Source organism: Acinonyx jubatus, chromosome E1 (genome assembly GCF_027475565.1).
Source record: "Acinonyx jubatus isolate Ajub_Pintada_27869175 chromosome E1, VMU_Ajub_asm_v1.0, whole genome shotgun sequence".
NCBI classification, from domain to species: domain Eukaryota; kingdom Metazoa; phylum Chordata; class Mammalia; order Carnivora; family Felidae; genus Acinonyx; species Acinonyx jubatus.
In genome coordinates this window covers 5,727,418-5,750,726 of record NC_069397.1, presented here as the reverse complement: position 1 = coordinate 5,750,726, position 23,309 = coordinate 5,727,418, and the positions used below count along the sequence as shown (strand labels likewise).

Here is a 23,309-nt window from a genome sequence, read left to right as displayed (position 1 = left end):
TGTGAGAGGCAATGAAATGGTTGTTGTGCTAAACCGCTAAGTTTTGGGGGGGGGCAGTCTGTTAGACACCCATGAGACAGGCACCCTGCTGTGACCCTCGGATTTAGTTTCGCAGGGAGGCTGGAGCCTGCGTGCGGATGTATGACTGCGCACACGTGCGTATAGGCAAGGTCACGCTCAGAAATGCTCAGGGTTGAGAGGTCTCCTCCTCTCCTGCTTCTCTCTCAGCTCCTCATCCTGGTCACACCCTCATCATCAGATGTTACACGGGTAAGAGCTTCGGAGCTCGCCTGTCACGCAGCTACCTTCGTCCTGGACCCCTTCCTCTGGCTGATGCGCGTACAGGCACATCAGCATGTCACGTGTCACCGGCTGTCTGATAGGTCAAGGGCTCCCATCCTCCCTACTGATCTGTCTCTGTAGGAAAACTTTTTTTTTTTAATTAAAAAAAATTATTTTAGAGAGAGAGAGAGAAAGCATGTGGGGAAAAGATGCAGAGGGAGAGAGAGAGAGAGACAGAGAATCTCAAGCTGTGACGAGTCCTGACGCAGGACTTGAGCCCACGAACCATGAGATCATGGCCTGAGCTGAAGTCAAGAGTTGGACGTTCAACCTATTGAGCCACCCGGGTGCCCCGGAAAACGTTGGACGTTCAACCTATTGAGCCACCTGGGAGCCCCAGAAAACTCTTTTGAGCACACCAGGTGTGTGTTCACACTTCTCAGGATCTGGTCCCTGCATCCCAGCACATTTAAATATTCCTCCCCCCCCCCGCCTCCCAAGTCAGAGCATCGCTAAGCTGTGCTCTATTTTGCACCTCTGTGGCGCCTGACAAGCTCGGATAATATGATCAAGGCTCAGGCTGCTGGGGCTCACACTCACCAGGCGATTTGCAAGGGAGATGACGCCTGCGGTCGCTTCGGCTTCTTGCTGACATCTGAGCTTGTCTGCCGTGGCTTTCTCAAACTTGGCCGTGAGTTTGGCCAGGTTTTCATTAAGGTGCTGTTGAGGAAGGAGCATGAGGTCGATCAGTAATTCCAGCCCGAGTCACCTCTAGTGCTGCTGAGACAGATGCATGTGTCGGTGATTTTTAAGGAAGGCCCCCGGGGGGAAGGTGTAAGGGACTGAGGAAGGCTGGGCAGAGAAGGAAAGGAAGGGAAATCAGGGGTGATCTTGGGGGAGAGTCCGGGTGGATGTCCAGATCAGTCCTGACCCAAGTGAGAGGGTTGAGTTTCCCACCTCAGTGCAGAGCCAAGGAGGGGGGGGGGTGGTGACAGACATAGAAGGGGGTGCATAAATTCTGTCTCTCCTTGTAGTGGGGGAAAATGGGTTGCAGGAGCCTATCAACGAAGGCAAGGGCTGCTGTTCAAAGCAAAAGTGCACCAAAGGCTGGGGTGGCCTGAAAATGTTCAGGAGGATGCCGGGGGTCCTGGGGGGAAGCACACTGTGTCTGGGGCCGCAGGTCTGTGGTTTGGGATTGGGCTGTCTGCAATCTAAGCCCTCCCCTTGCTTTAAGGTCTTAGGAGTACAGCTCACTTTTGCTTAACCTCATCGATTCTCTCCAATGATCCTGAAGTCGAGGAACGTTTTGTAAAAAGACATGGTTTTAAGGTTTTCTAAATTGATCAAGAATTTAGAATCGACGTGCATAGCTTCTGTTACCCCCGGAATACACATTTGCATTCACAAAGACACAGGGACACGGGGCACAGCCCTCGAAGTATGTCTCAGGTCACCATGATAATGGAGTCGGGCTGCCTTTTTGGCCATTACCAAGTCACAAGAGAAACCACTCACGGGCCAAGTTGATACAGCCAAGCAGTTTGAAAAGCACGCGGTGAGCTGTCCGATTAATGATGGCAGACTGGCCACACTCACTTACTTCCTCCTCTCCCCGAGGCCTGCTCTAAAATAATTATGCAACAATTGAAGATGTCAAATCCTTAACACTAAGCAATTGTTGAGGGTCATTGGAGGGGGAGGGATTCCAATAGATTTATGGCAGACTGGACTCGTAGAGGAGTGGAAAGTTCCAGAGCAGGGCACAGGAAGCTGCAGTACAGACTGGGCCTCAGTTCGCCAAAGGGGATAGGCACTGGGGATTTGGAAACGTCAGGTGTGATGGGGTGGGATGCTGAAAGCAAAAGGGTTTATTGGAAGCTTACTGATCCTCTACCCCCATCTCCACTCCCATGCTCAGTGTCCAATGCCACCAGGCATCCATGTCACCAGCAGGGCATTCAACAGTGGCAGAGAGAAGATGCCACATTGTGGCATATGGGACGTAGCCATATGGGGATCAACTGATCCCCAAAATGAGTTCTTCCGGTGAGCCAGCTCTGCCCTTGCCTACAGAGCTCTCACCAGATTTTGAGTTCTTATAAAACACAAAAGACAAAAAGGCATTTGATGAAGCCTGGATTAAGGTAAACAAGAGGGCAATAAAAGCAACAACCTGAGACAAGAGGTAACGTCAGCCACAGAGAGCACAAGAAAGCTTAAAATCCTTCACGATGAGTTTCTTCGGAAGATTCGAGATGTCTCATCCATAAAACAAGAAGAGGATGCTAGTAAGAGGAACAGGGAACACAAAAGCGATTGTGGAAATTACTATTATTGTTGATGTAAAAAAAAAAATAAATTCAAGGGAAGGGGCCCCGTGGGCTCAGTCGGTTGAGTGTGCAACTTCGGCTCAAGTCATGATCTTACAGTTTGTGGGTTCGAGCCCTGCATAGGGCTCTGCGCTGACAGCTCAGAACCTGGAGCCTGCTTCGGATTCTGCATCTCCCTCTCTCTCTCTCTGCCCCTCTCCTGCTCACACTCTGCTTCTCAAAAATAAACAAACATTAAAAAAAATTTTTTTAATTCAAGGGAAGAGTTAAAAGATGAATTTGAGGAAATTTAGAAAGAATAAGAAAACAAAGTGACTCTGAGAAAAAACATAGGCCTCATCAGAAGGTCCAACTTCCAACAAATATGCATTCTAGAAAATACGATCAAAAAGGAAACAGAAGGGAGATTACTAAAGAAAAAAGACAAAGTAACTTTCTGGAGTGAAGGAAAATAAATCTCCCTGAGCCAAACACAATGAATTGAGAAAGAATGGTAGCTAAGCACATCCATGCAGAGTTTCAGACACCAAGAATAAAGAGAAAGATGGAAACACTTCCAGAAAGGTGGAAACACAGTGCACTGGCAAAGGAATGGGACCCTGACTGTTCACCAGACTTCTCACCAAAGAAAGGGATAAAGCATTCAGGGTTGTAAAGAGGAGAAAATTAGCATCAGAATTCAATACTCTGCAAAATTGTCACATCAGTTTAAACATTTTTTTAAATGTCTATTTACTCTTGAGAGAGAGAGGGAGAGGAGACAGGATGTGAGTGGGGAAGGGACAGAGTGAGAGAGGACACAGAATCTGAAGCAGGTTCCAGGCTCTGAGCTGTCAGCACAGAGCTCGATGTGGGGCTTGAACTCACGAGCCATGAGATTATGACCTGAGCCCAAGTCGGATGCTTAACCGATTGAGCCCCCCAAGCACCCCAATTGGGTCAGTTTAAAAGTCAATTAAAGGCATTTCCAGACTGGGACCCTTCATAAAATTTACCTCTTAGTTAACGTGTCTGAGAAAGTTACTTAAGAAGGAGCTACAGCAAACAAGAAATCGAGGAAGGAGAAGGCAGCGGTTCTAGAAGTTCTTGGAACCAACCCAAGAAAGCAGTGAATGTGTTTAATCTCCAACACTGATTGGGGTTTGGAGATGGGGACAAGAGAGAAAGATCTTGGGAGTAAAAACGGACTTGACAGAATATTGGATTGCATGGAGATTTTAATTGAGGCTAGGGGTGCCTGGGTGGCTCAGCTGGTTGTTTCTGTCTCTTGATTTTGGTTCACGTTATAATGTTGCAGTCGTGAGATCAAGCCTTCTGTCGGGCTCTGTGCAAAGTGCAGATCCTGCCTGAGATTCTTTCTTCCATCTCCCCGCCCACACCCCTTCCTTGCTTGCATTCTTTTTCTCAAAATAAAAAGTAAACTTTAATAAAAGAGTAATTGAGGCTATACAAAAGGAATTAATGGCAGAGGAAGAAAAAATAAAGGCCAGTAGAAACTCCAGGGGGAGGGGAAAAGATCATATTAAAAAGGAAACGTATTAAAAATAGAAATTGTTTTAAATAAGAAGCATTATCAGACCTATAAATACCGAGAACAAAGTGGTGGTTGCCAGAGGGGAGGAGGTAGGGGGATGGGCAAAATGGGTGAAGGGGAGCGGGAGATACAGGCTCCCAGTTATGGAATGGGTAAGTCACGAGAACAGAAGGCACAGCATGGAGAATACAGTTGATGATACTGTAATAGCTTTGTATGGTGACAAGTCATAGCGACGCTTGTGCTGAGCATAGCAGAACATACAGACTTGTCTAATCACTATGCTGTCCACTCAAAAGTGAATGTAACACTGTGGGTCAACTATCCTCAAAAAAGTTGTTTTCTTTTTTCTTTTTTTTAACGTGTCTATTTACTTTGAGAGAGAGACAGAGTGCATGAGTGGAGCAGGGACAGAGAGAGAGAGAGAGAGAGTCAGAGACACAGAATCCGAAGCAGCTCCAGGCTCTGAGCTGTTAGCACAGAGCCCCACACGGGGCTCGAACCCATGGACAGTGAGATCATGACCTGAGCTGAAGTCGGAGGCTTAACCAACTGAGCCACCCAGGTGCCCCATACAGAATTGTTTTATTAATCTTTTTGGATCATTCAATGCTTATGTATAGAAATGGCGATTTTTGTGTGTTCATGGTCTATCCTTCACGTTTTCAGAATTTGCTCATTAGCTCACATAGCATTTTGTGGTTGTTACCAAGAAATAACAAATGAAAATTTCTACTGAAAAAAGGACATGTAATTCTAATGTATCAGTTAGATCTGCTATGAATAATATAGGTAGGTTCATAGAATATAATTGGAATTTACTGATTTTTCAACTTTTCCGATCAGGGAACAGAGCATGGGACCCTTCATTTTTGGTGGCAGAACAGAATGAAGTCTTGATGATTCAAAAGCAAAAGTAACAATCAGCAATGATAACAGAAGCTGGGAGGGAGGAGTTCGGGGGAAGAGCTGACGGAAAGGGTAATCATCTTTTCTTCAAAACTGAGGGTTCCTATGAAGCTGCCTCTGTGTGAGAGGGCAAGAAACAAAGGTCATGTCAACCAAAAGAAGTTGTCGTGATGGTATCATTGGGGAGACGTGGGGATGAACATCTTAGGGCCTCATCTAGCAGGAAGTCAACTGCCTGCATAAGGTCCATCAAGTAACAGGATGTCTCAACCGACGAATGGATAAAGATGTGGTTTATATACACCACGGAATACTACTTGACGATGAGAAAGCATGAAATCTGGCCATTCGTAGCAACGTGGATGGAACTGGAGAGTGTTATGCTAAGTGAAGTAAGTCAGGCAGAGAAAGACAGATACCATATGTTTTCACTCATGTGGATCCTGAGAAACTTAACAGAAGACCAGGGGGGAGGGGAAGAGGGAGAAAAAAAAAGTTACAGAGAGGGAAGGAGGCAAACCATAAGAGACTCTTAAATACAGAGAACAAACTGAGGGTCGATGGGGGGTGGGGGGAGACGGGAAAGTGGGTGATGGGCATTGAGGAGGGCACCTGTTGGGATGAGCACTGGGTGTTGTATGAAAACCAATGAGACAAGAAATTTCATAAAAAAAAAAAAAAAGAAACAGGACGTCAGCCCAGCACACAGGTGGAAGTCAGAAGTTCAGATGACAGAGGTCTGGAAGATGATGTAAGCTGGTCAGATGAGTCTAGCACTGGGGGGGTTTGGGGAAGGCACTGGTGGGGACTACGACCAAACCGGATTGGATGGCAAGGTGCTACTCAACTCCAGGGTCAGTTCATGATATTTTAGAATCTTCTGATTACTTTAAGACTGGCCAGAAATCAGATTTTTACAATGCTCTCCTGTAGATTTTTTATTTATTTATTTATTTCTTAACGTTGATTTATTTTTGAGAGAGACAGAGACAGAGTGTGAGCTGGGGAGTGCCAGAGAGAGAGAGAGGGAGACACAGAATCTGAAGCAGTCTCCAGGCTCCCGGCTGTCAGCACAGAGTCCGACACGGGACTCAAACTCATGAACTGCAAGGTCATGACCTGAGCCGAAGTAGATGCTTAACTGACTGAGCCACCCAGGTGCCCCTTATTACTATTATTTTTATGAACTGTAACATTAGTATCTGCTCATTATAGAAAGAAAGAAAATGCCAATAAGCAAAACTTATTCAAAATATATCTCCCCAAGGGAGCTTGGGTGACTCAGTCGGTTAAGCACCTGACTTCGGTTCGGGTCACAATCTCGTGGTTTGTGAGTTCGAGCCCCGCGTCGGGATCTGCTCTGACAGCTTAGAGTCTGGAGCCTGCTTTGGATCTTTGGACCCTGTGTCTCCCTCCCTCCCTGGCACTCCCCTGCTCACGCTCTCTTTCTCAAAAACAAATAAACATAAAAAAAACTTAAAAAAATATACCCCCCAGGTATAACTACAACTATTTGTGTTTTTATGTATTTTATAATCTGTTTGGAAAATTTTTTTTTAAACTGTATCTTGGATAGAACATTCTTTACTTGGAATTATCCTAAAATCCTAAAAATAAGGCTTGGGGACTGGAGAAGTCTGCCCATGGCCACCGTGGCACATAGGAAGAATTTCCTTGCCCGGGGTGGCCCTTCACATTCGGGGTGGATGTCAGCCCCTCACCTCTGTCATTAGTGGGGGAGTTTTCAAACTCTTGGGACGCTGACAGGAGTGTGGATAAGCAAAGGATGGGGAGAAGGTTGTTAAAAGCAAAAATACATTTTTTTTTCCCCCAAAAAACACTTTGGCAGAAGAGCGGTGCCTTCCTAAGGTAGCCAAGTATTTGAAAGATCTGCTTGTTGCTTTCACACGTTGAGTGGGCCCATCATGCGAATGTTGGCTACTGAATAGGTATAAACATTTTGCAAACATTCCCTCTGCACCAAATGTTCCTTTAGTTAAAATAACTTGAGTAAAGAATCCTTCAAAATGCAGTTCTTAACACTTTTCTGGGAGAGTCTGCAGAGTATGAAAACCGTCAGGACGCTTTCCCCCTTAACCATCAGTCCTGCGGACGTTAGGGTGTTACGCACCTTGTGTTCTTTGAAGATGGGCATCATTGTGGTGATTATCACCTGCTTTGAGTAGACGGGCCCGCAACACGTGGATTCATAAGGCAAACATACAGAGATTAGCTGCTTTGCTTTAAAGCACCTTTAGAGAGAGACTGGCCGCAAGGATCTTTGAACCGGCGCCCTGAGCCGTAGAATTTGATCTAGTCTGCCACCTTGCATCTCATGATCTGTAAGACCCTTTCTTATCATCGTGACGCGCTTGCTGTAAGAATCTTACGTGCCTGGAATGCACGTGGAGATGTGAAGGACCCAGGAAGTGTTTTGGATTGAACTTGATCACGGGAATGACTGATCCCCAGCACCTGGCCATGCCTGTGAGCGAACACAGGGGGTGGAAGAAGGAGGAAGGACAGGAGGGGTGGTGCACCGATAGTTGTCGTGACCAGGGCAGCGCGGCGGCCTGAGCCCCAGGGGGTGGTCCCACGGGCTCTGCGGGCACGCTGTCCTTTGGTCCTCACTGTGATCTCGTGAAGCGGGATGTTACTGTGTCCATTTTACTTCAGGAAACTTAAGTTTGGGCACTTAATTTTTTTTAGTTAATTATTTTGAGAGAGCGCGCACAAGCAGGGGAGGGACAGAGAGAGAGAGAGAGAGAGAGAGAGAGAGAGAGAATCCCAAGCAGGCTCCAGGCTGTCAATGCAGAGCCCAACGTGGGGCTTGAACCCACGAACCCTGAGATCATGACCTGAACTGAAACGAAGAGTTGGACGCTTAACCAACTGAGTCACCCAGGCACTCGTTAAGTTTGGGCATTTTGAAGGCCTTTCTAAAGGTCACACATGCGTAAAGGGCACAGCCTGGACTGGATGGTCAACAGCTCTGCCATCCTGTGGGACTCCGATTTCTACCTTCGCTTTGGTGGTTTCCGTTTTAAGGGCAAAGGTGAAGTTCAAGGGGAATCTCTCTCAAACAGGTGTCAATCCAAGATTACCCCATCCCCCAATCCTGAGAGTGGCGGATGCAATCAAAAAATCCACAAGAGGTTAATAAAAGCTAACAACCCTCACAGTTTCATATTTATGGTCAAGGGACCACCCGCCCAAATGACATTACACTATCCGCTTTTAAAAGCTTCCAGAGAACGGTGCAGGTGACCTAAAACCAACGGTCTGGTGGATTTGTCTCGTGTGGACTATACAGTAGTTGAGAAAGAAAAAAATTCGCCTCTACTGAGAAATCAGGAGCTTTTGCATCACACTTTGGTTTTCCTGCCTCTCTCTAAAAATCAGGACACTCAGGGGGTGCCTGGGCGGCTCAGTCAGTTAAGCGTCCGACTTCGACTCGGGTCATGATCTCGTGGTCCCTGAGTTCGAGCCCCGCGTCGGCCTCACGGCTGACAGCGTGGAGCCTGCTTCAGATTCTGTGTCTCCCTCTCCCTCTGTCCCTCCCCTGCGCTCTCTGTCAAAAAGAAACAAACATCCAACAACACCAAAAATTCGGGACGCACCGGTGCTGGGAAGCGGGGGAGCCTGCCCAGAAGGGTTGGGGGCACTCTGGCCTCACTTACGGTGACTTTGGCTTTTATGGCTGCCAGCTTCTCCTGGGCGGCGGTGAGGTCCGAGGTGACGCTGCTCAACGCCTGGCGCTTGGGCTCGACGTCGCAGAACACCTCGTAGAACTTCACGATGTTGATCACCCAGGAGCAGAGGCCCGCAGCCGCGTGAGACTTGGTGGCCACGAACTCGGGGTTGAACTCTGGGTCCTGCAGATACGGCCTGATGGCCTTGAGGCAGTTCTCGTGAATGTTCTCTTTGTCGAAGTTGACGAGGGAGTCCAGGAAAGTGTCCACTTTGGCCATGCTGACCTTCGCGGCCTTCCAGCTCCGGTCCTTGGGGACCTTGCCCCCGGGGGCGATGAGGGTCATCACCGCGGCCGTGACATTGCTGACTGCCAGTGGCGGGGTGCCAAAGGACTTCAGCTCCGTCAGGTTGGTCTGAGGAGAGAGGAGGAGGTCGTGAGGGGCGAGCGAGCAATGGGCTTTCTATGTCCTGGGCCGCTAATGGGAGCGGGGCTCCGGAGCGATCAATCTGAACAGGCTGCGTTGAAGCCTGCCGAGCCCTCTGAATTTGAAATGTCATGACTGATCAAAAAGGAACCAAAGCTGGTCTCCGGTGGCTCCAGCCTTCCCGAACAGCGAGCTGAGGCTCAGCTCTGTGTGTTCGGCTCTTTAACAGACTCGCGGCCCATTAGAGACGCACGATTATTTCACATTCAACGGAAAAAGAGAGGGATGCCAACACACCCTAAAACGGGCGGCCTGCCATGAATAAAAGATAAGGTTATTATAAATTAATTTCCATCCTGGATGGAAAAGAACGGCACTGTTAACCCAACCAATTTTTTTCCCTTTAATTAAACTCCTTTCTTCCATCAGCTCGTTCTACTGCACTTGACTGTCCTGATAGCAAAGTGACATTTTCTGCCAAGAAATAATTTGGGCCGAAGGCTGGGCACAGGCTGAGCCGTCACTGCCTCTGCCCACACGTGGGTTTGTCCTCAGCCCCAACTGTCACTTGCCCTGGGAAGATGTGGCCCGAAAGGATTGGCCTTCCCAAGCTGTCACTTCAGCTCTCCAGGCCTCCGTGTTTCCATCTGCAAATTGGGAGCAGACAGACCTGCTAATCTGTAAGTGAAACTGTCATAAACGCAGGTGACGTTGACTTAAGGTCTGCGTGACCATCAGTGGGAAGCCTGTGACCTCACAAGCGCTCATTGTGGGAGCTGATTTTGTAAGTGGGGGAAAAAAATCTTGATTGTGAAGATTAGGTCCCCTGTGCCAAATTAATTTGGGGGTGCTCTTGGGCCTGGGAATCTACAAACGAAGGGGGATTATTTCTAGCACCTTCCTGATGGAAGCCTCTGGGAAGATGCTCCATTTGCTTTTGCAATTATTTTCTTAAAAAAAATTGTTTTTTTAACATTTGTTTATTTTTGAGAGAAAGACAGAGCATGAGCAGGAGAGGGGCAGAGAGAGAAGGAGACACAGAATCGGAAGCAGGCTCCAGGCTCCGAGCTGTCAGCGTGAGCCCGAAGTAGGGCTCGAACCCACAAACTGCGAGATCATGACCTGAGCCGAAGTCAGACACTCAGTCGACTGAGCCACCCACTCAGTCGACTGAGCCACCCAGGCGCCCCAGCTTTTGCAGCTGTTTTCACATTTGGTCTTGAAAACCTGTCAGGGGCAAGGATGAAGGACAGCACCTGTGTGAGTGTCGTGCTGGCACTGCTGTCCTGGTGACCTCTGCTGGGGGGAAAGGGGCCAGAGTCAGAAAATATAATCAGAAGCAGAACCCTGCAAACGTAAAAATTCTGTAAGTTCAGCATGGTCAACGTACTGAATTAAGAAAATACAAAAATGCATGGCAGATGAAGTTGACTTTCTACCACCCAGATATATCGCTGGTAATATTTCAATGTACAATAAAACCTTAGATTGTGAGTAACTTGTTCTGAGTGTTCCGCGAGACGAGCGAACATTTCTAATACAGTTTAACTTGATAAAGGAGCGATGTCTTGCGATAGGAGTAGTATGGGATGCCGAAAGTCACATGATCACACCTGAGCCAATGGTTCTTGAAATTCACTTTGATGTATGAGTGCTTTGGATCCCAAGCATGTTTCTGGAACGAATTATGCTTGCTCACAGACCAAGGTTTTTTACTGTAATTCCTTCCAATCTTTTTTTTTTTTAACATTTATTCATTTTTGAAAGAGAGCGTGAATGGGGGAGGGGCAGAGAGAGAGAGGGAGACACAGAATCGGAAGCAGGTTCTAGGCTCTGAGCTGTCAGCACAGAGCCTGACACAGGGCTTGAACTCACAGACTGTGAGATCATGACCTGAGCCGAAGTCGGACGCTCAACCAACCGGTGCCCCTTTCCAGTCGTTTTTATATTCGTGTGTCTCGACCAATCCATCACAGCCTTTTTGATGGTAGTGACAGAAGACCCCGCCGAAGTATAAAGGGGACTTTCTGGCTCATGTATTTGGTCGGAAGGATGAGTTTGGAGGTGGCTGTGAGGACGAGGAGAACTGGGTTCACGGCCTCTCTGGACCTTCTGGTTTCTACTTCTCCCCGTGCACGCTTCTGTTTTGCATAACAGAAACCAGTTTCTTCGTGTCGCAAGGCGTGCGACCTACCTCGCTGCCCTCCACTTGCCTTGTCACCTCCATCTGTCACTAAGCTCCGCCTCCAGTCACCTCCTTCTAGTGCCCTGATGGCCAAGCTCATCCTTCCCTCAGGAGCCCTGCCCGGAACACTTCTTCCTAAGCTATTTGCCTGGCTCGTCCCTTCTCATCCAGAAGGATCTCAGTTCAGACACTGCCCACTCACAAAGACTCTCCCATCAGCTTCTGCTGCTCATCATTTCTTATGGGCTCCTTGATGAGCTGCAGAGAACTCGGGGCAATCAGATACGATCACCCCTTTTTCCTTATTGGATCTCCGTATTCCTCTCCTTCCAGAGAAGAGGGACCCCATCTGTCTTGTTAACTAATGAGGGAGCGTGGGGCAAGCTGAGGGCAGAGGACAGGCTAACAGCACGCCCTCCCTCCAGGCGGGATCTGTGTGATATTCCTGGGACACGCCTGCCTACCCGAGAACAAAGGAACGGGGTTTAAGTGCTGGCCGTGGTGACATGGGAAACTAAGGCAAATGAAAAATTCAATTCCCTTATTGCCTACCGCCCACTGACAAGTCCTTGAAACGGGCAGAGTAACCGTCCTCCAGGAGCTCAGCTGCCTCAATGACGACACTTTGCTGGGGGCAAAGAGAGAACCTTAGCTTAATATTATCCCAACCTCGAGGATTCTGCAAGTCAATTTCCTTTATCTCAGCTGCCCCAAGATATATGCTGGCAATCGTACTCTAAGCTTATGGCCCCCTGATATGCATCTGAAGGGTCTCATGACTGGCGTTTTATTAGATGGTAATAAATGGTGTTTCCTTAGCAACAGCTAGCCCCTCAAGGTGCTGGAAACCTTGCTTCCAAAATTCCCTAGAGACTTACCCTAGCCCTGACCCCCTCCCAACCTGAGGGTATATAACCAGTCTCTCCTCACAACCCCAGGGCAGCTCTTCCTGCCCACGGGTCCTGTCCCCGGGCTTTAATAAAATCACTTTTTTGCACCAAAGACATCTTTTTCAAGATTTTTTTCTTGGCCATCGGCTCTGGACCACCCCACCATCACCCCAAAACCTCATCATTGTAGCTCCGGTGTCTGGAACAGAAACCGGAACCCAGTAGGCGTTCATCAACATGTGGGTCGAACACCCTCAGGGGATGAATGGCTGTCAGCAGCTTCAAGGTCACAGCCATCACATCGCAACCAGAAGGGAAAGGGACTTTTTCCTCTCAAAATGTCCTGGGGAATGATCTTGTTTAGTTAGGGAGGGCTCCTACAGCCAAGCAGGAAGAGAGGGGTCCACTAAAAGGAACACAGGGTGGAAAGAAACATTTCTCAGAAGGCAGGCAAGGTTTTAAGCAGCAAACATCAGGCGCGGTGCGCTCTGGCTTTCTCCACCCGCCCCCCCTGCCATCAGGCTGCTGTTCTCGCTATATCAAGGGATTAGTAGTAGTAAATATATATATATACATATATATATGTATATATATATATACATTATATACATATATATACATTATATACATATATACACATATGTATATATATATATATATACATATATATGTATATATGTATGTGTGTGTGTGTGTGTATATAAACAAACCTGTAGGGGAGCCTGGGTGGCTCAGCCAATTAAGCATCCAACTCTTGATCTCGGCTCAGGTCACGATCTCACAGTTCCTGAGTTCGAGCCCCACGTCTGGCTCTGTGATGACAGCTCAGAGCCTGGAGCCTGCTTCAGATTCTCTGTCTCTCTCTCTGTCTCTGTCTCTCTCTCTCTCTCTGCCCCTTCCCTGCTTGCACACACTCTCTCTCTCAAAAATAAATAAATAAAACATTTTAAAAAACCTGTAATTTTAGAAATAAAAAGGGAAGCTCTCTTACAAGAAAATGAACAACAACCACCACAGTTGAAACAAGTAATGAACAAAAGAAGAAATCTAAATATTTGAAAAGATGTCCAAGTCTCATCAGAATGAAAACATCTATAGTTTTTTAAAAAATGAAAAATAAAATGTTTGCTCTCTTACGAAGAAAAGTGAAAGTGATTGGAAATGTCTAAGATTGGCAAGGATGTAAGAAAAGCAGTATTCACAAATATAGACAAGAACAACCATTTTAGACAGTTACTGGTCATTATTTATACACAAAAAAAGAGCATATTCTTGGTATCAGCTTCCTATCGCTTCTGCAACAAATTAATGCAAAGTTAGAGACTTTACGCAATGCAACACGCAATGGAGGTCTTAGCTCACAGCTGTGGGGGTGAGAAATCCTCAGGTCAAGGTGTTGGCAGGGGGTGGTAGGGCCGGTTCCCTCTGGAGGCTGCTGGGGAGACTCTGTCGTGTGCCTCTTCTGGCTTCTAGAAGGTTGGCCTCATCCCTTGGCTCATGTCCCCATATCACATCTGCTTTTCCCCTACCTTGCTTCTGCCATCACATTGCACTTGGGGCCCACCTGGATACCCTCCCCACCTCAAGACCCTTGACTCAATCATGCCTATAAAAAGTCACACTTGCCATATGAGGCAAAATTCACAGGTTCCAGAGATCAGGATGTGAGTATCTTTGGGGTGGAAGAGGCATTATTTAATCCTGCCAAGTTGTATCAAACTATCGTCTTCTTGGCCCACAGAAATAGTTGCATATGCAATAAATATTTATGCATGGAGATATTTGCATAGGAAAAAAAACAAAATTAAACACTCAACAATGGAAAAATAGCTAAAAAAAAAAAAGGGGGGGGGTATAATTAGAGCATGGAATCCTATGAAGAATTCAAGTTTCAATGTACGTACCGGCATGAAGTGGTCTTACTTCATGAGGCAAAGCAAGTTAGTGTTATCCGTTTATATTTAAAATATGACATATTTTAGGGGCACCTGGGTGGCTCAGTCAGTTAAACATCTTTGGCTCAGGTCATGATCTCGCGGTTCACGGGTTTGAGCCCCTCATCAGGTTCTGTGCTGACAGCTCAGAGCCTGGAGCCTGCTTCAGATTCTGTGTCTCCCTCTCTCTCTGCCCCTCCCCTGCTCGTGCTCTGTCTCCGTCTCTCAAAAAATAAACAAACATTAAAAATTAAAAAAAAAAAAACGACATATTTTACATGTGCATTTGTACAAATATAAATGCATAGAAAAATGGCTGGAATGGACATGCCAGATTATTACAGGAGTTCTCTTGGGAAAGAAGCAGGGTTGGGGTGAAAAAGAAGGTGACGTTATATTGTACCCCATATAGTCTATGCTATTTGGACAATTTTTAATAATGGAAAAGACATTATAGGTTATTTATAGAATACAGGAAATAAGTTCACCGTAAAAAACATACAGGAAACACACGGAAAATTCTAAGTAACTTTGTAAGGGGGAGGGGGGCGGAAAGACCATGAAATTGCAAAGCAAAACCATTCCTCAACTGAGGAAGGAAAAGTTACACTGGATTTATTTCAGTTTAGCGATAAAAGTGAAATAAAACTGCCAAAGCAGAGACTTAACACCGGGCTCTGACTTACAGGTGTTCTTTATGTATTAACTAAAGATTTAATGTTAACTTTGAAAAAGATGAGAAGACAGGGAGGTGGTCATTAAATACTGGGAGTCCTGGGAATGCAGAGGGTTTGAGGGCACCCCAGGGATCCTGGGGTTCACGAAGCAATAATGCCTCCATCACATGGCGTACAGGCTGATCTAGTCATTCTATTCCACCAGGCGGGGGGCGGGGAGGCGAGATCGACAAAGGGGCTCAAAAGGTACAACTTCCAGTTATAAGGGAAATAAGTCCTGGGGATGTCATTTACAGCACGGAGACTGTAGTGACGATACTGTGGCATGTATTTGAAAAGAGAGGAAATCACGAAAGGTCTCATCACACACACACAAACCTATGCGTGGTGATGGATATTCACTGGATTTACTGTGGTGACCATTTTGCAATACATGCAAACACTGAATTATGATGTTGTGCACCTGAAACGAAGATCCTTCTATGTCAATTATACCTCAATTAAAAAAAAAAATGTTGTCTCCGGTGCCTGGGTGGCTTGGTCCGTTAAATGCCTGGCTCTTGATTTTGGCTCTGGTTATCTCTGACCCCAGCTCTCCAGAATCCATGGCTGGCAATTTCTTCCCTCGTTTCTTCCAGATTTCGCTCCTTATTGATATGGAACATGTTTTGTTTTTTTCATTTTAGAAGTTAGCAAGTGGCTTCCTCCTCGGAGTGGGAATATTTTAGCTATTATACTGCCCTCCCTTTTGCTCCTACTTATGGTTCTATCAACTTTTTTCGTTCAGTTAATGTTCAGTGCGATTATGACATGATTATGATCATAAATACTGTTCACCTTGGGTTATATTATGTATCTTGTATATGCTGAATTTTTTTTCCTGAAATTAATGAGCGCTTTTATTATTTGTTTCCTGCGAAGGCAACTTTTGGGCAAATAACTGAAAGAGGGAGGCATGGGGGTTTGTGTAGGAAGAGCACTGCACATAGAGGTGGTTGCTTGTTCAAAGGCCCTGGGGTGGGATTGTGCTGGGAGTGTCTGAGACACAGCAGGACCAGTGTGGGGGGTCAGAGGGACAAGAGGAAGGCTAGTAACTGGCATCGCAGAAGAGGGAACTGGGCAAAATTGTAAGGTCTCCCGGGCCACTTTGGATTTTATTCTGAATATGATGGGAAGCCAATGGAAGATTCTGAACAGAGGGATGATGTGGTCAAACTGCTGTTTTAAAAAAGATTATTCAGGTGGCTGTAATGGGCAAAGACAGAACTGGGGCAAGGGTGCAAGCAGGGAGGCCAACTGACAGGCTACTGCAACAGTCCAGGTAATAGGGGACAGTGGCTTGGACCAGAGGGGTAGCGGCAGAGAGGACAGGAAGCATTTGAATTCAGGATATATTTGAAGGCAGAATTGACAGAATTTGCTGACTGGTTAGGGCAGCGTGAAATAAGGCGCTCATTGATTCGCACCCGCCCCTTTCTACGTGACAGAGAAGAGAAAGCGAGGAGTCAAGAACCTCAGCGATGTGTGCCAGGCTCTGCAGCCGGCTGGAGGAAAGCACCTATCATCTTGCCTGGCACACAGTAGGCACTCATTAAAAATGAGTTTCATGTCCTTTGTGGCGGAAGCGTTGAGACTTTCAAATCCACCGCTATTTCCAGTATCGTATCTCATCGCTTCCACGAGGTCCACCACTATATATTTATTTCCACCAACGACCAATCCGCTAACTAACCAGCCAACTGGTTAACCCAGAAGTATTTACGGGCGTTCACTTTGTTTCCAGTTTTGCGGAAACAGAAGTGATGATGCGGGTGATGGTGACATAGACAAGAGCCAGCATCGACTGGGCGGCTCCCATCTGTTAGCTACGTTTCAGGCATGATCTCATTTCGTCCCGATGACAACCTTCATGGGGACTGCGTCACTGTCGCCTCCATTGCTCAGATGAGGAAACAGGGGCCGAGCAAAGAGAAAATCACACCCAGAGCCAAACCCAGTATTTGGACGCGGCTCATGTTAAAAGTGGTCTCGTGTTTCGTGCTCGGGAAATCAGAAAAGGGCGAGATTGATCCAGAATGTTAAGTCTGATTTTAGAATACGGGTAGGATTTAGACGGGAGGAAGCAGTAGGAGGCGAGCCCTAAACAATGGTGGTGGGGAGGGGTCCAGGCTAACCAAAGGCCAGGAGGCCGGCCAGTGGATGACGCTCTGAGGGGCAGCCTGGCTTGGCTGTGCTATAAGGTTCAGGTGGCGTAATGGGGCCAACTCCTACTCCACCTGATGGTACCCAAGCTCCTAAGGAGAACCTTGAGTTCTCTCCTGATGTAGGTAGAGGCCTGTTTATGGCCTTTTTGGCCCTAGCTGCCTTAACCTTTAGGGGATCCAGCCCCCCCATCCTTAGATATACTAGAATGCCCTCGTAGCTCAACTTCCAATGTATACGCAGCTATATGTCACAGGCTTCTACAGTGTTCCTAGTTTAGCTTTGGATTTGATGAGGCCCTAAACCACTGGATGCTACCTTCCAAAGTGAGGCGTGAGATGGAGGTTCCAGAAGGCCAGTGCTTTGCGTCAAATGCCTCACCTGCACTGAGGGTGTCAGAGTCAGCAAGTTGGGGACTAAGAGAGAATTTTCCGTGAGACCTGCTGGTGAGTCCCACCCACTCTGCCTTTAAAGGAGGGCGTGGGGTGTAGTCTGCATGACATAGTGGATTGGGGTCTAATGCATACCCCAGAAACCTAGAATGTGTGAGAACAGCTGGCTAGCCCACCTACCTCCCCACCAACCACGGAACGAGGGAGAGCGTGTTGCATGGGTGGCTGACATTCTCAGTGCATTTGGGGAAAGGAGGCACAGGTGTCCCCCGTGGAGCTGAGGTGAGCTGCCTGCACAACACAGGTGGGACAGGATGTCTCAGACCTTGGCCAAGTGGCCCACGTGGAAGGGCATGTGAATTGCCAAACTCGGGAGAGGTGGAGAAAGCACCCTGCAGGGGAGAGGTCCCAATGACTGGGGGAGGGTCTCCATCCAACAGAGAGAGGGTCAGCTTTTCGGTCCTTCTCTGCCACCTGCTCCTCATGACCTGAGTCTGTCCGCCCCCTTTTCTCCCTTTCTCCCCTTGGCCCCTCAGCCACAGTTATCCGAGCGGGAAAGAAGCGTAATCGCAAAAAGGCGATAAAAGGAAGAAGGAGCTAATTCTCACCTGTCCAACGCACACATACCTGGGATACATTTCACGGGAATCCAATCAAAAGCACCTTGTGAATACGTCTCAAAAGTCATGCCTGTCCTACCAAATGGTTATGGATAGGGCTTGACTTTAATTGATACACGGGTGCCGTGAACAGTGGAATATTTGTGAATTTTGATTTTGTAGGGCTCCCCCCCTCCCCCCCTCCCCATTTTGGAGCCAACATGGGTTTTCCTCTCCTGTCCCAAACATCTCCATAGGGCCTCCTGAGGCTCGTGCGGCTGGTGGTACGAAATGGGTAAGACGACCACGGGCTACTTAGCTGGACGATCTCTGCACTTGGATCCTGAGGGTGTGAGCTCCAGTCTGGCTCTAATGAGGCTTGTGACGCTGGACAAATCAGCGCTCCTCTCGGGGCCCTGGCTTTGTCATCTGTGAAGTTGGGGGGGGGGGGGGAGGGACTAGCTGGCATCTCCTGTTCTGATTGGTTCTAAGACTCACGCCTCTGGGATTTCATTGGTCCTCTGCGGAGCCCGACACACAGGCAGTTTCAATAAACGGTGGCGTAATGAATAAACCCGTGACAGCTGGATCCCACCCTGAGCCTTCCAGCTTTGCTCTTGTACCTCTTTGGGACACCAGGGTACCGCACTGTCTTTGGGTCGGAGGGGCCTCCCCCTGGCCCTGCGAGGGGCGAGCAGTAGGGACGGATGATCGTCCTACCTTGTTGAGGGTGTTGAGGGCTGCCTGGGCTGCTGTGAGCGCCGGCTCCGCTTTGGCCAGGTCGTCCTCACAGTCCTTCTGTTTCTGCTTTACCTCCTGCATGATGAGGGCCACCTTCCGCTCCTCCTCGTCCGCGATGGCTTTCTCTCTGCTCACCTTGTCCGTCTCTATGCCCACCACCCGGATCAACTTGTCTGCGTCCTCATTCTTGTGTCTCACCTCCACTTCCTGGGTGGCCAGCTTGGCTTTCAGATCATCTACCTGCGGCAGAGAAGCGCTGGGCTTACTGGGAGCAGAGGGAGTTGGGACACGGCCCTGGGGGTCTGACCCTATAGAGGAAAACGGCCAACTCCTGAAGCGAAGGCGCCTAAGCTGAGCTCTCACCTGGGACCAAGCGCCCTGACCCCATGGGCGGAAAGGGGCACTGGACTCTCTCTTCTTCCTCCCTCTATGGTAAATGTGGCGGATGGAAGATTCTAAGCAAGATTCTCCCTTGTGCCCACATGACGTAGGCTGCTTCCCGTGGCCATTGATGCCTGCGTCTCATAAAACTCCTCCTGCCTCGGATACTACTTGGTGCAGAGCGGGCCTGTTGTAAAAAGCAGTCGTTGTCTAATTGGAACTGGCCAACGTGAAGTACACCGAGAATTTAGCAAGTTACAAAAAGTGAGTACGTCCCGTGCATCCTGAAAGACTGAATGTACGAACAGACAGCGGCCGGGCCGCGTATCAAAGTAGAACGCTGACCCACAATTGCAATCTCCTGGCGACCAGGAGACCAACCCATTATCTACAATAACCAGCTCAGGAAGCCAGACTCCCGAATACGTCACAACCCAGGGAGACAAACAGACAGCAGCCTCTGCAGCAATCGGCCCCGGATGGCCAGCACTTGGTTAACAACGGACGACTTCCTTAATTTTTGCCCCTGCTTCCCACTTAGGAGCAGCCAGAGAAAGTCAAACACGCTCCCCCAACTGATCACACAGGATGCCCACTTCTAGGGAGCCCCCCTCCAGCTCCGCAGGCCACCAGCCTCCATCGGGACACATCTGACACCTTTCCTTTCTGCCCACCAAGAAGCCCTCCCACCCCGCGGGCTGCCTTTGAATCTCTGCCCAAAACCAGGTGCCCGCTGGAGCCAGCTCTGCATAGAGAGCGTTCACTTGGTCTCATTGGTTTGGTCTTAGTCTAGTTCCGCAGTCCTTTCAGGAAACAGATGACCAGGTTGACGCGGACCCAGTGGCCCAGACCAGAACCCAGTGGCCTCTCCCCATCGGGCCTCTGAATTCATATGCGTTTGGAGGAAGTGAAGAAGCTCCCCACGGAGGAGACCGTTCATTTCTCTGACCCCCTGGAGAAGGAGGCATGGTTTTCTATGTACAGTCTGTTCCGGAGAGTGTGGTGGTTCTCGGAGTGTGGTTCCTTGGACCACCACAGACAACAGCATCCCCTGGGTACTTGCCAGAAATGTAAACTCACAGGCCCACTCCAGACCTACTGAGTCAGAAATTCTGGAGGCGGGCCTGGTGATCTGTGTTTTAACAGGCCCTCTGGGTGAATCTGGTGCCCACCTAGGTTTGAGACCCATTGGCCTGGTTTTATGGCCCTTTCATCTGCAGAAAGAAGACTCAGATCTGTTTATTTCTGGGAAGTAAAAAAGAAAAAGCCATTTGTATTTGCAATAGGGCCCATAAACTTTACATCGCAAAATGCCCTCCCGCCTCTCATTTTTCTGCAGTCTATTTCATGCAACAACCCAAGATTACTTCAGAGCTCCTGGAATACGTCAAACAGATTCAAATGCTTTATGATACAAAATGCATAAGGGGAAAAATAAAACAGAGGCTTAGATGCTGCTGATAATTCCCTTTTCATGGCAGAGCAAAAGAAAAGAAAAGGAAAGCGGGGGGTGGGGGGGGGGGGAGAAAGAATGCTCTTTAATTTTGTGTATTCATGGAAACTGGAGACTTTTTGTTAACCTCAAATGAAGGCCTGCTCCCGAGAACAAGTCTTATATTCCCGTGCTGGAAGGTTAATCCATTTCTAAATCCCATGGTTCAGCTGCAGGGAGTTATTTCTACAAGGACAAAGATGCAATTGTAAATCAAAATGATTGAACCACATAATCACTGCAGTCAGCAAGCACACCAGTAACTTTTTGTTCCTTTTTAAATCTGGGGAGATTTGAGAAAATTGGAGTGGGTTTTTTTTTTTTTTAATTCTGTTGTTGTTGTTTGTCTGTTTGTTTTGTGGCTTACAGATAGGGTGTACGACCTCAGGCCCAAGGTAAGCAAACACCAGCACTGTGGATGGGAGCTTTGTAGCTCTCGAGCTGTGACAAGAAGTGACACAAGGGTCCCGCCAGTCAGAACTAGGCCGCTCCACACAAAGCTGAAGAGAGGGCGTAAGCCAGGCTCGTTTCATGGCTCTTTGGCAGCAGAACAGGAAGTTTAAGTAGGTTAGAACAGGAAGTCGCAGTAGGTCAGAACAGGAAGTTGAAAGAGGTCAAGTTAAAATTTCCTCTTCTCTTCGCCTTTATTCAAAGCATTCGAGCCCCCGCCTTGGATCTCTTCCTCTTTAGACACCCACCCCCGCCCCCAGATAGGAGGGTCAAGGGGGAGAGGGACAAAAACAAGGAAGAGACCCTCTCTTCAGTCTTGCCAGCTCCATGAATATAAGTGGGAGGGGAATGTCAACTGAGTGGAGTGCCAAGAGGCTGGTGGTGAGAGACCGTCCTCTCTCCAAGGACCAGGAACATGATGCCAAAGAGGAAGGGCAAGCTTCCTGGGACCTTCTCCTCAGAGCCACAGAAGGAAGAGAGAAAACCCGGGATCATCAACAGCAATCCCTAGTGTGCAGAGCATTAGAGGCCCAGAGGTCTTTGCCTTCTTACCCCCCGGGTCCTTCTGGTCACCCACCACGTTCTCCCATGAATTCACACTTCACGTAGGCTTCTCTTCTTAGACGTAGTGGTTTCCCATCTGCAGTAGACATCTGTTATATTTGTCTACCTAATAAAACTTCTCATCCCTGTATTGGAAATACAGTTTGAATTTCCCTTGGGGAATATTCCCTTCCCTAGTCCTCGTGGTTTGGGTGGGGCTGACACCAAAGGTGGTCCTTTGATCCTCACTTGGCCAAGGAGAGTGTCGAAATCACAGAGAATGGTTCACATATGGGCAAACCAATGATATGAAGAGGCCAATCAGAGCTACTGACCATTTACCCCAGGAACTTGCTATAAAATCCTGGGAAAGATGAACTCCTCCTTATGGTGAAGTTGCAAAGCAGGCAGAATAGAAGTCTGAGGTTGGCGGGGCCATGGGGTTGTCTGCCTGGACAGGGACATTTAGTGAGAATCTGGCTCCAGCCCTGTCAAAATTAAGCTCTATCTCTGAATTTTCACTTATATGAAACAGCTTGTTTTATTTTTTGCTGTTGTTTTGCCTAGACCAACTTCAGCCGGATTTTGGTCAGTTGCCATCAAAAGGATCTGATAAATATATCATGTAATCTCATTCCCCACCCCCTCCCCTCCTGTCTTTTCCTTTTCTTCTTTTTTCCTCTTTTTTTGCTAACTGAATTTGAATTCATTTTTTTTTTTTTTCACTTGCACCAAAAGAGTCCTGATGCCTACATCATGGTAAATTACTGAACTGTCAACTTCAGGTAAATTCGGTGGCCTGAGATTCTTTGAAAGCCCAAGAAAGATTGAATTTAAGAGTCTCCAGACGAACAGACTTGGGGAGTAAATCTTAGACGGAGGGAACCGGTAACGAACTGTAGGCCTCTTATGAACATTTCTTCAGTCCAACAGCCCTTCTCCCTCATGAGTACACTTGAGCTAGGTATAGAAGTGAGGGTGACAGTGTGTCCTGAAGATGCCAGGAGATGGCGTGAGACCCAGGTCAGGGGTGAGGGTTCTGATGGTGCTAAGTGAAGGAACAGAAGTAACACCACCCTCATATGAGGCAGCAGCAAAGACAGAAGATGCCACCCAAAGACCCAGCGGAATCAGCCATCCTCGGCAGAGCCAGTGAGAGCTGGAAGACCACACATGAAGCTTCGCCAGCTGCCTCCTGAAACCACCACCAGCGAGATGCAAAGGGGCAAAAGACCCTTCACACGGAAACAGCCCCAAGGTAGAACTACACTCTGAACTGACTGCCCTCCAGAGACTTTTTTAACCTGAAGTGACCAAGTCGACCAGAAAAGTAAGATCAAGAGCTTCCTATTCTTAAACAAAAAAACTTTTTTAATGTTTATTCATTTTTTTAGAGAAAGCAGGAGAGAGCGGGCGAGCGTGGGGGAGGGGCAGAGAGAGAGGGAGACAGAGAGTCTGAAGCAGGCTCCGAGCTGTCAGCACAGAGCCTGATGTGGGGCTCGAACTCAGGAACCACGAGATCGTGACCTGAGCTGAAGTCGGACGTTTTAACCAACTGAGCCATCAGACGCCCCGAGAATTTCCTACTCTTAAATGAAAAAGACGGACCTGGAGCTAAGTCAAATCTCAGTGTAGAAAAATAAAGTGGTG

At 47.9% G+C, this 23,309-nt stretch overlaps 1 protein-coding gene across 1 annotated transcript in view; it reads right to left on the bottom strand.

Annotated features, from left to right (window-relative positions):
• DNAH9 (dynein axonemal heavy chain 9) overlaps positions 1–23,309 on the bottom strand; it is a 334,173-nt gene that overhangs the window by 91,013 nt on the left and 219,851 nt on the right. Inside the window, exons 49-51 of the mRNA XM_027047332.2 lie at positions 18,773–19,033; positions 8,736–9,161; positions 883–1,002 (exon numbers count right to left, since the gene is read on the bottom strand). Coding sequence (XP_026903133.2) covers positions 883–1,002; positions 8,736–9,161; positions 18,773–19,033 — 807 coding nt within the window. The remainder of the gene's footprint in view (positions 1–882; positions 1,003–8,735; positions 9,162–18,772; positions 19,034–23,309) is intronic.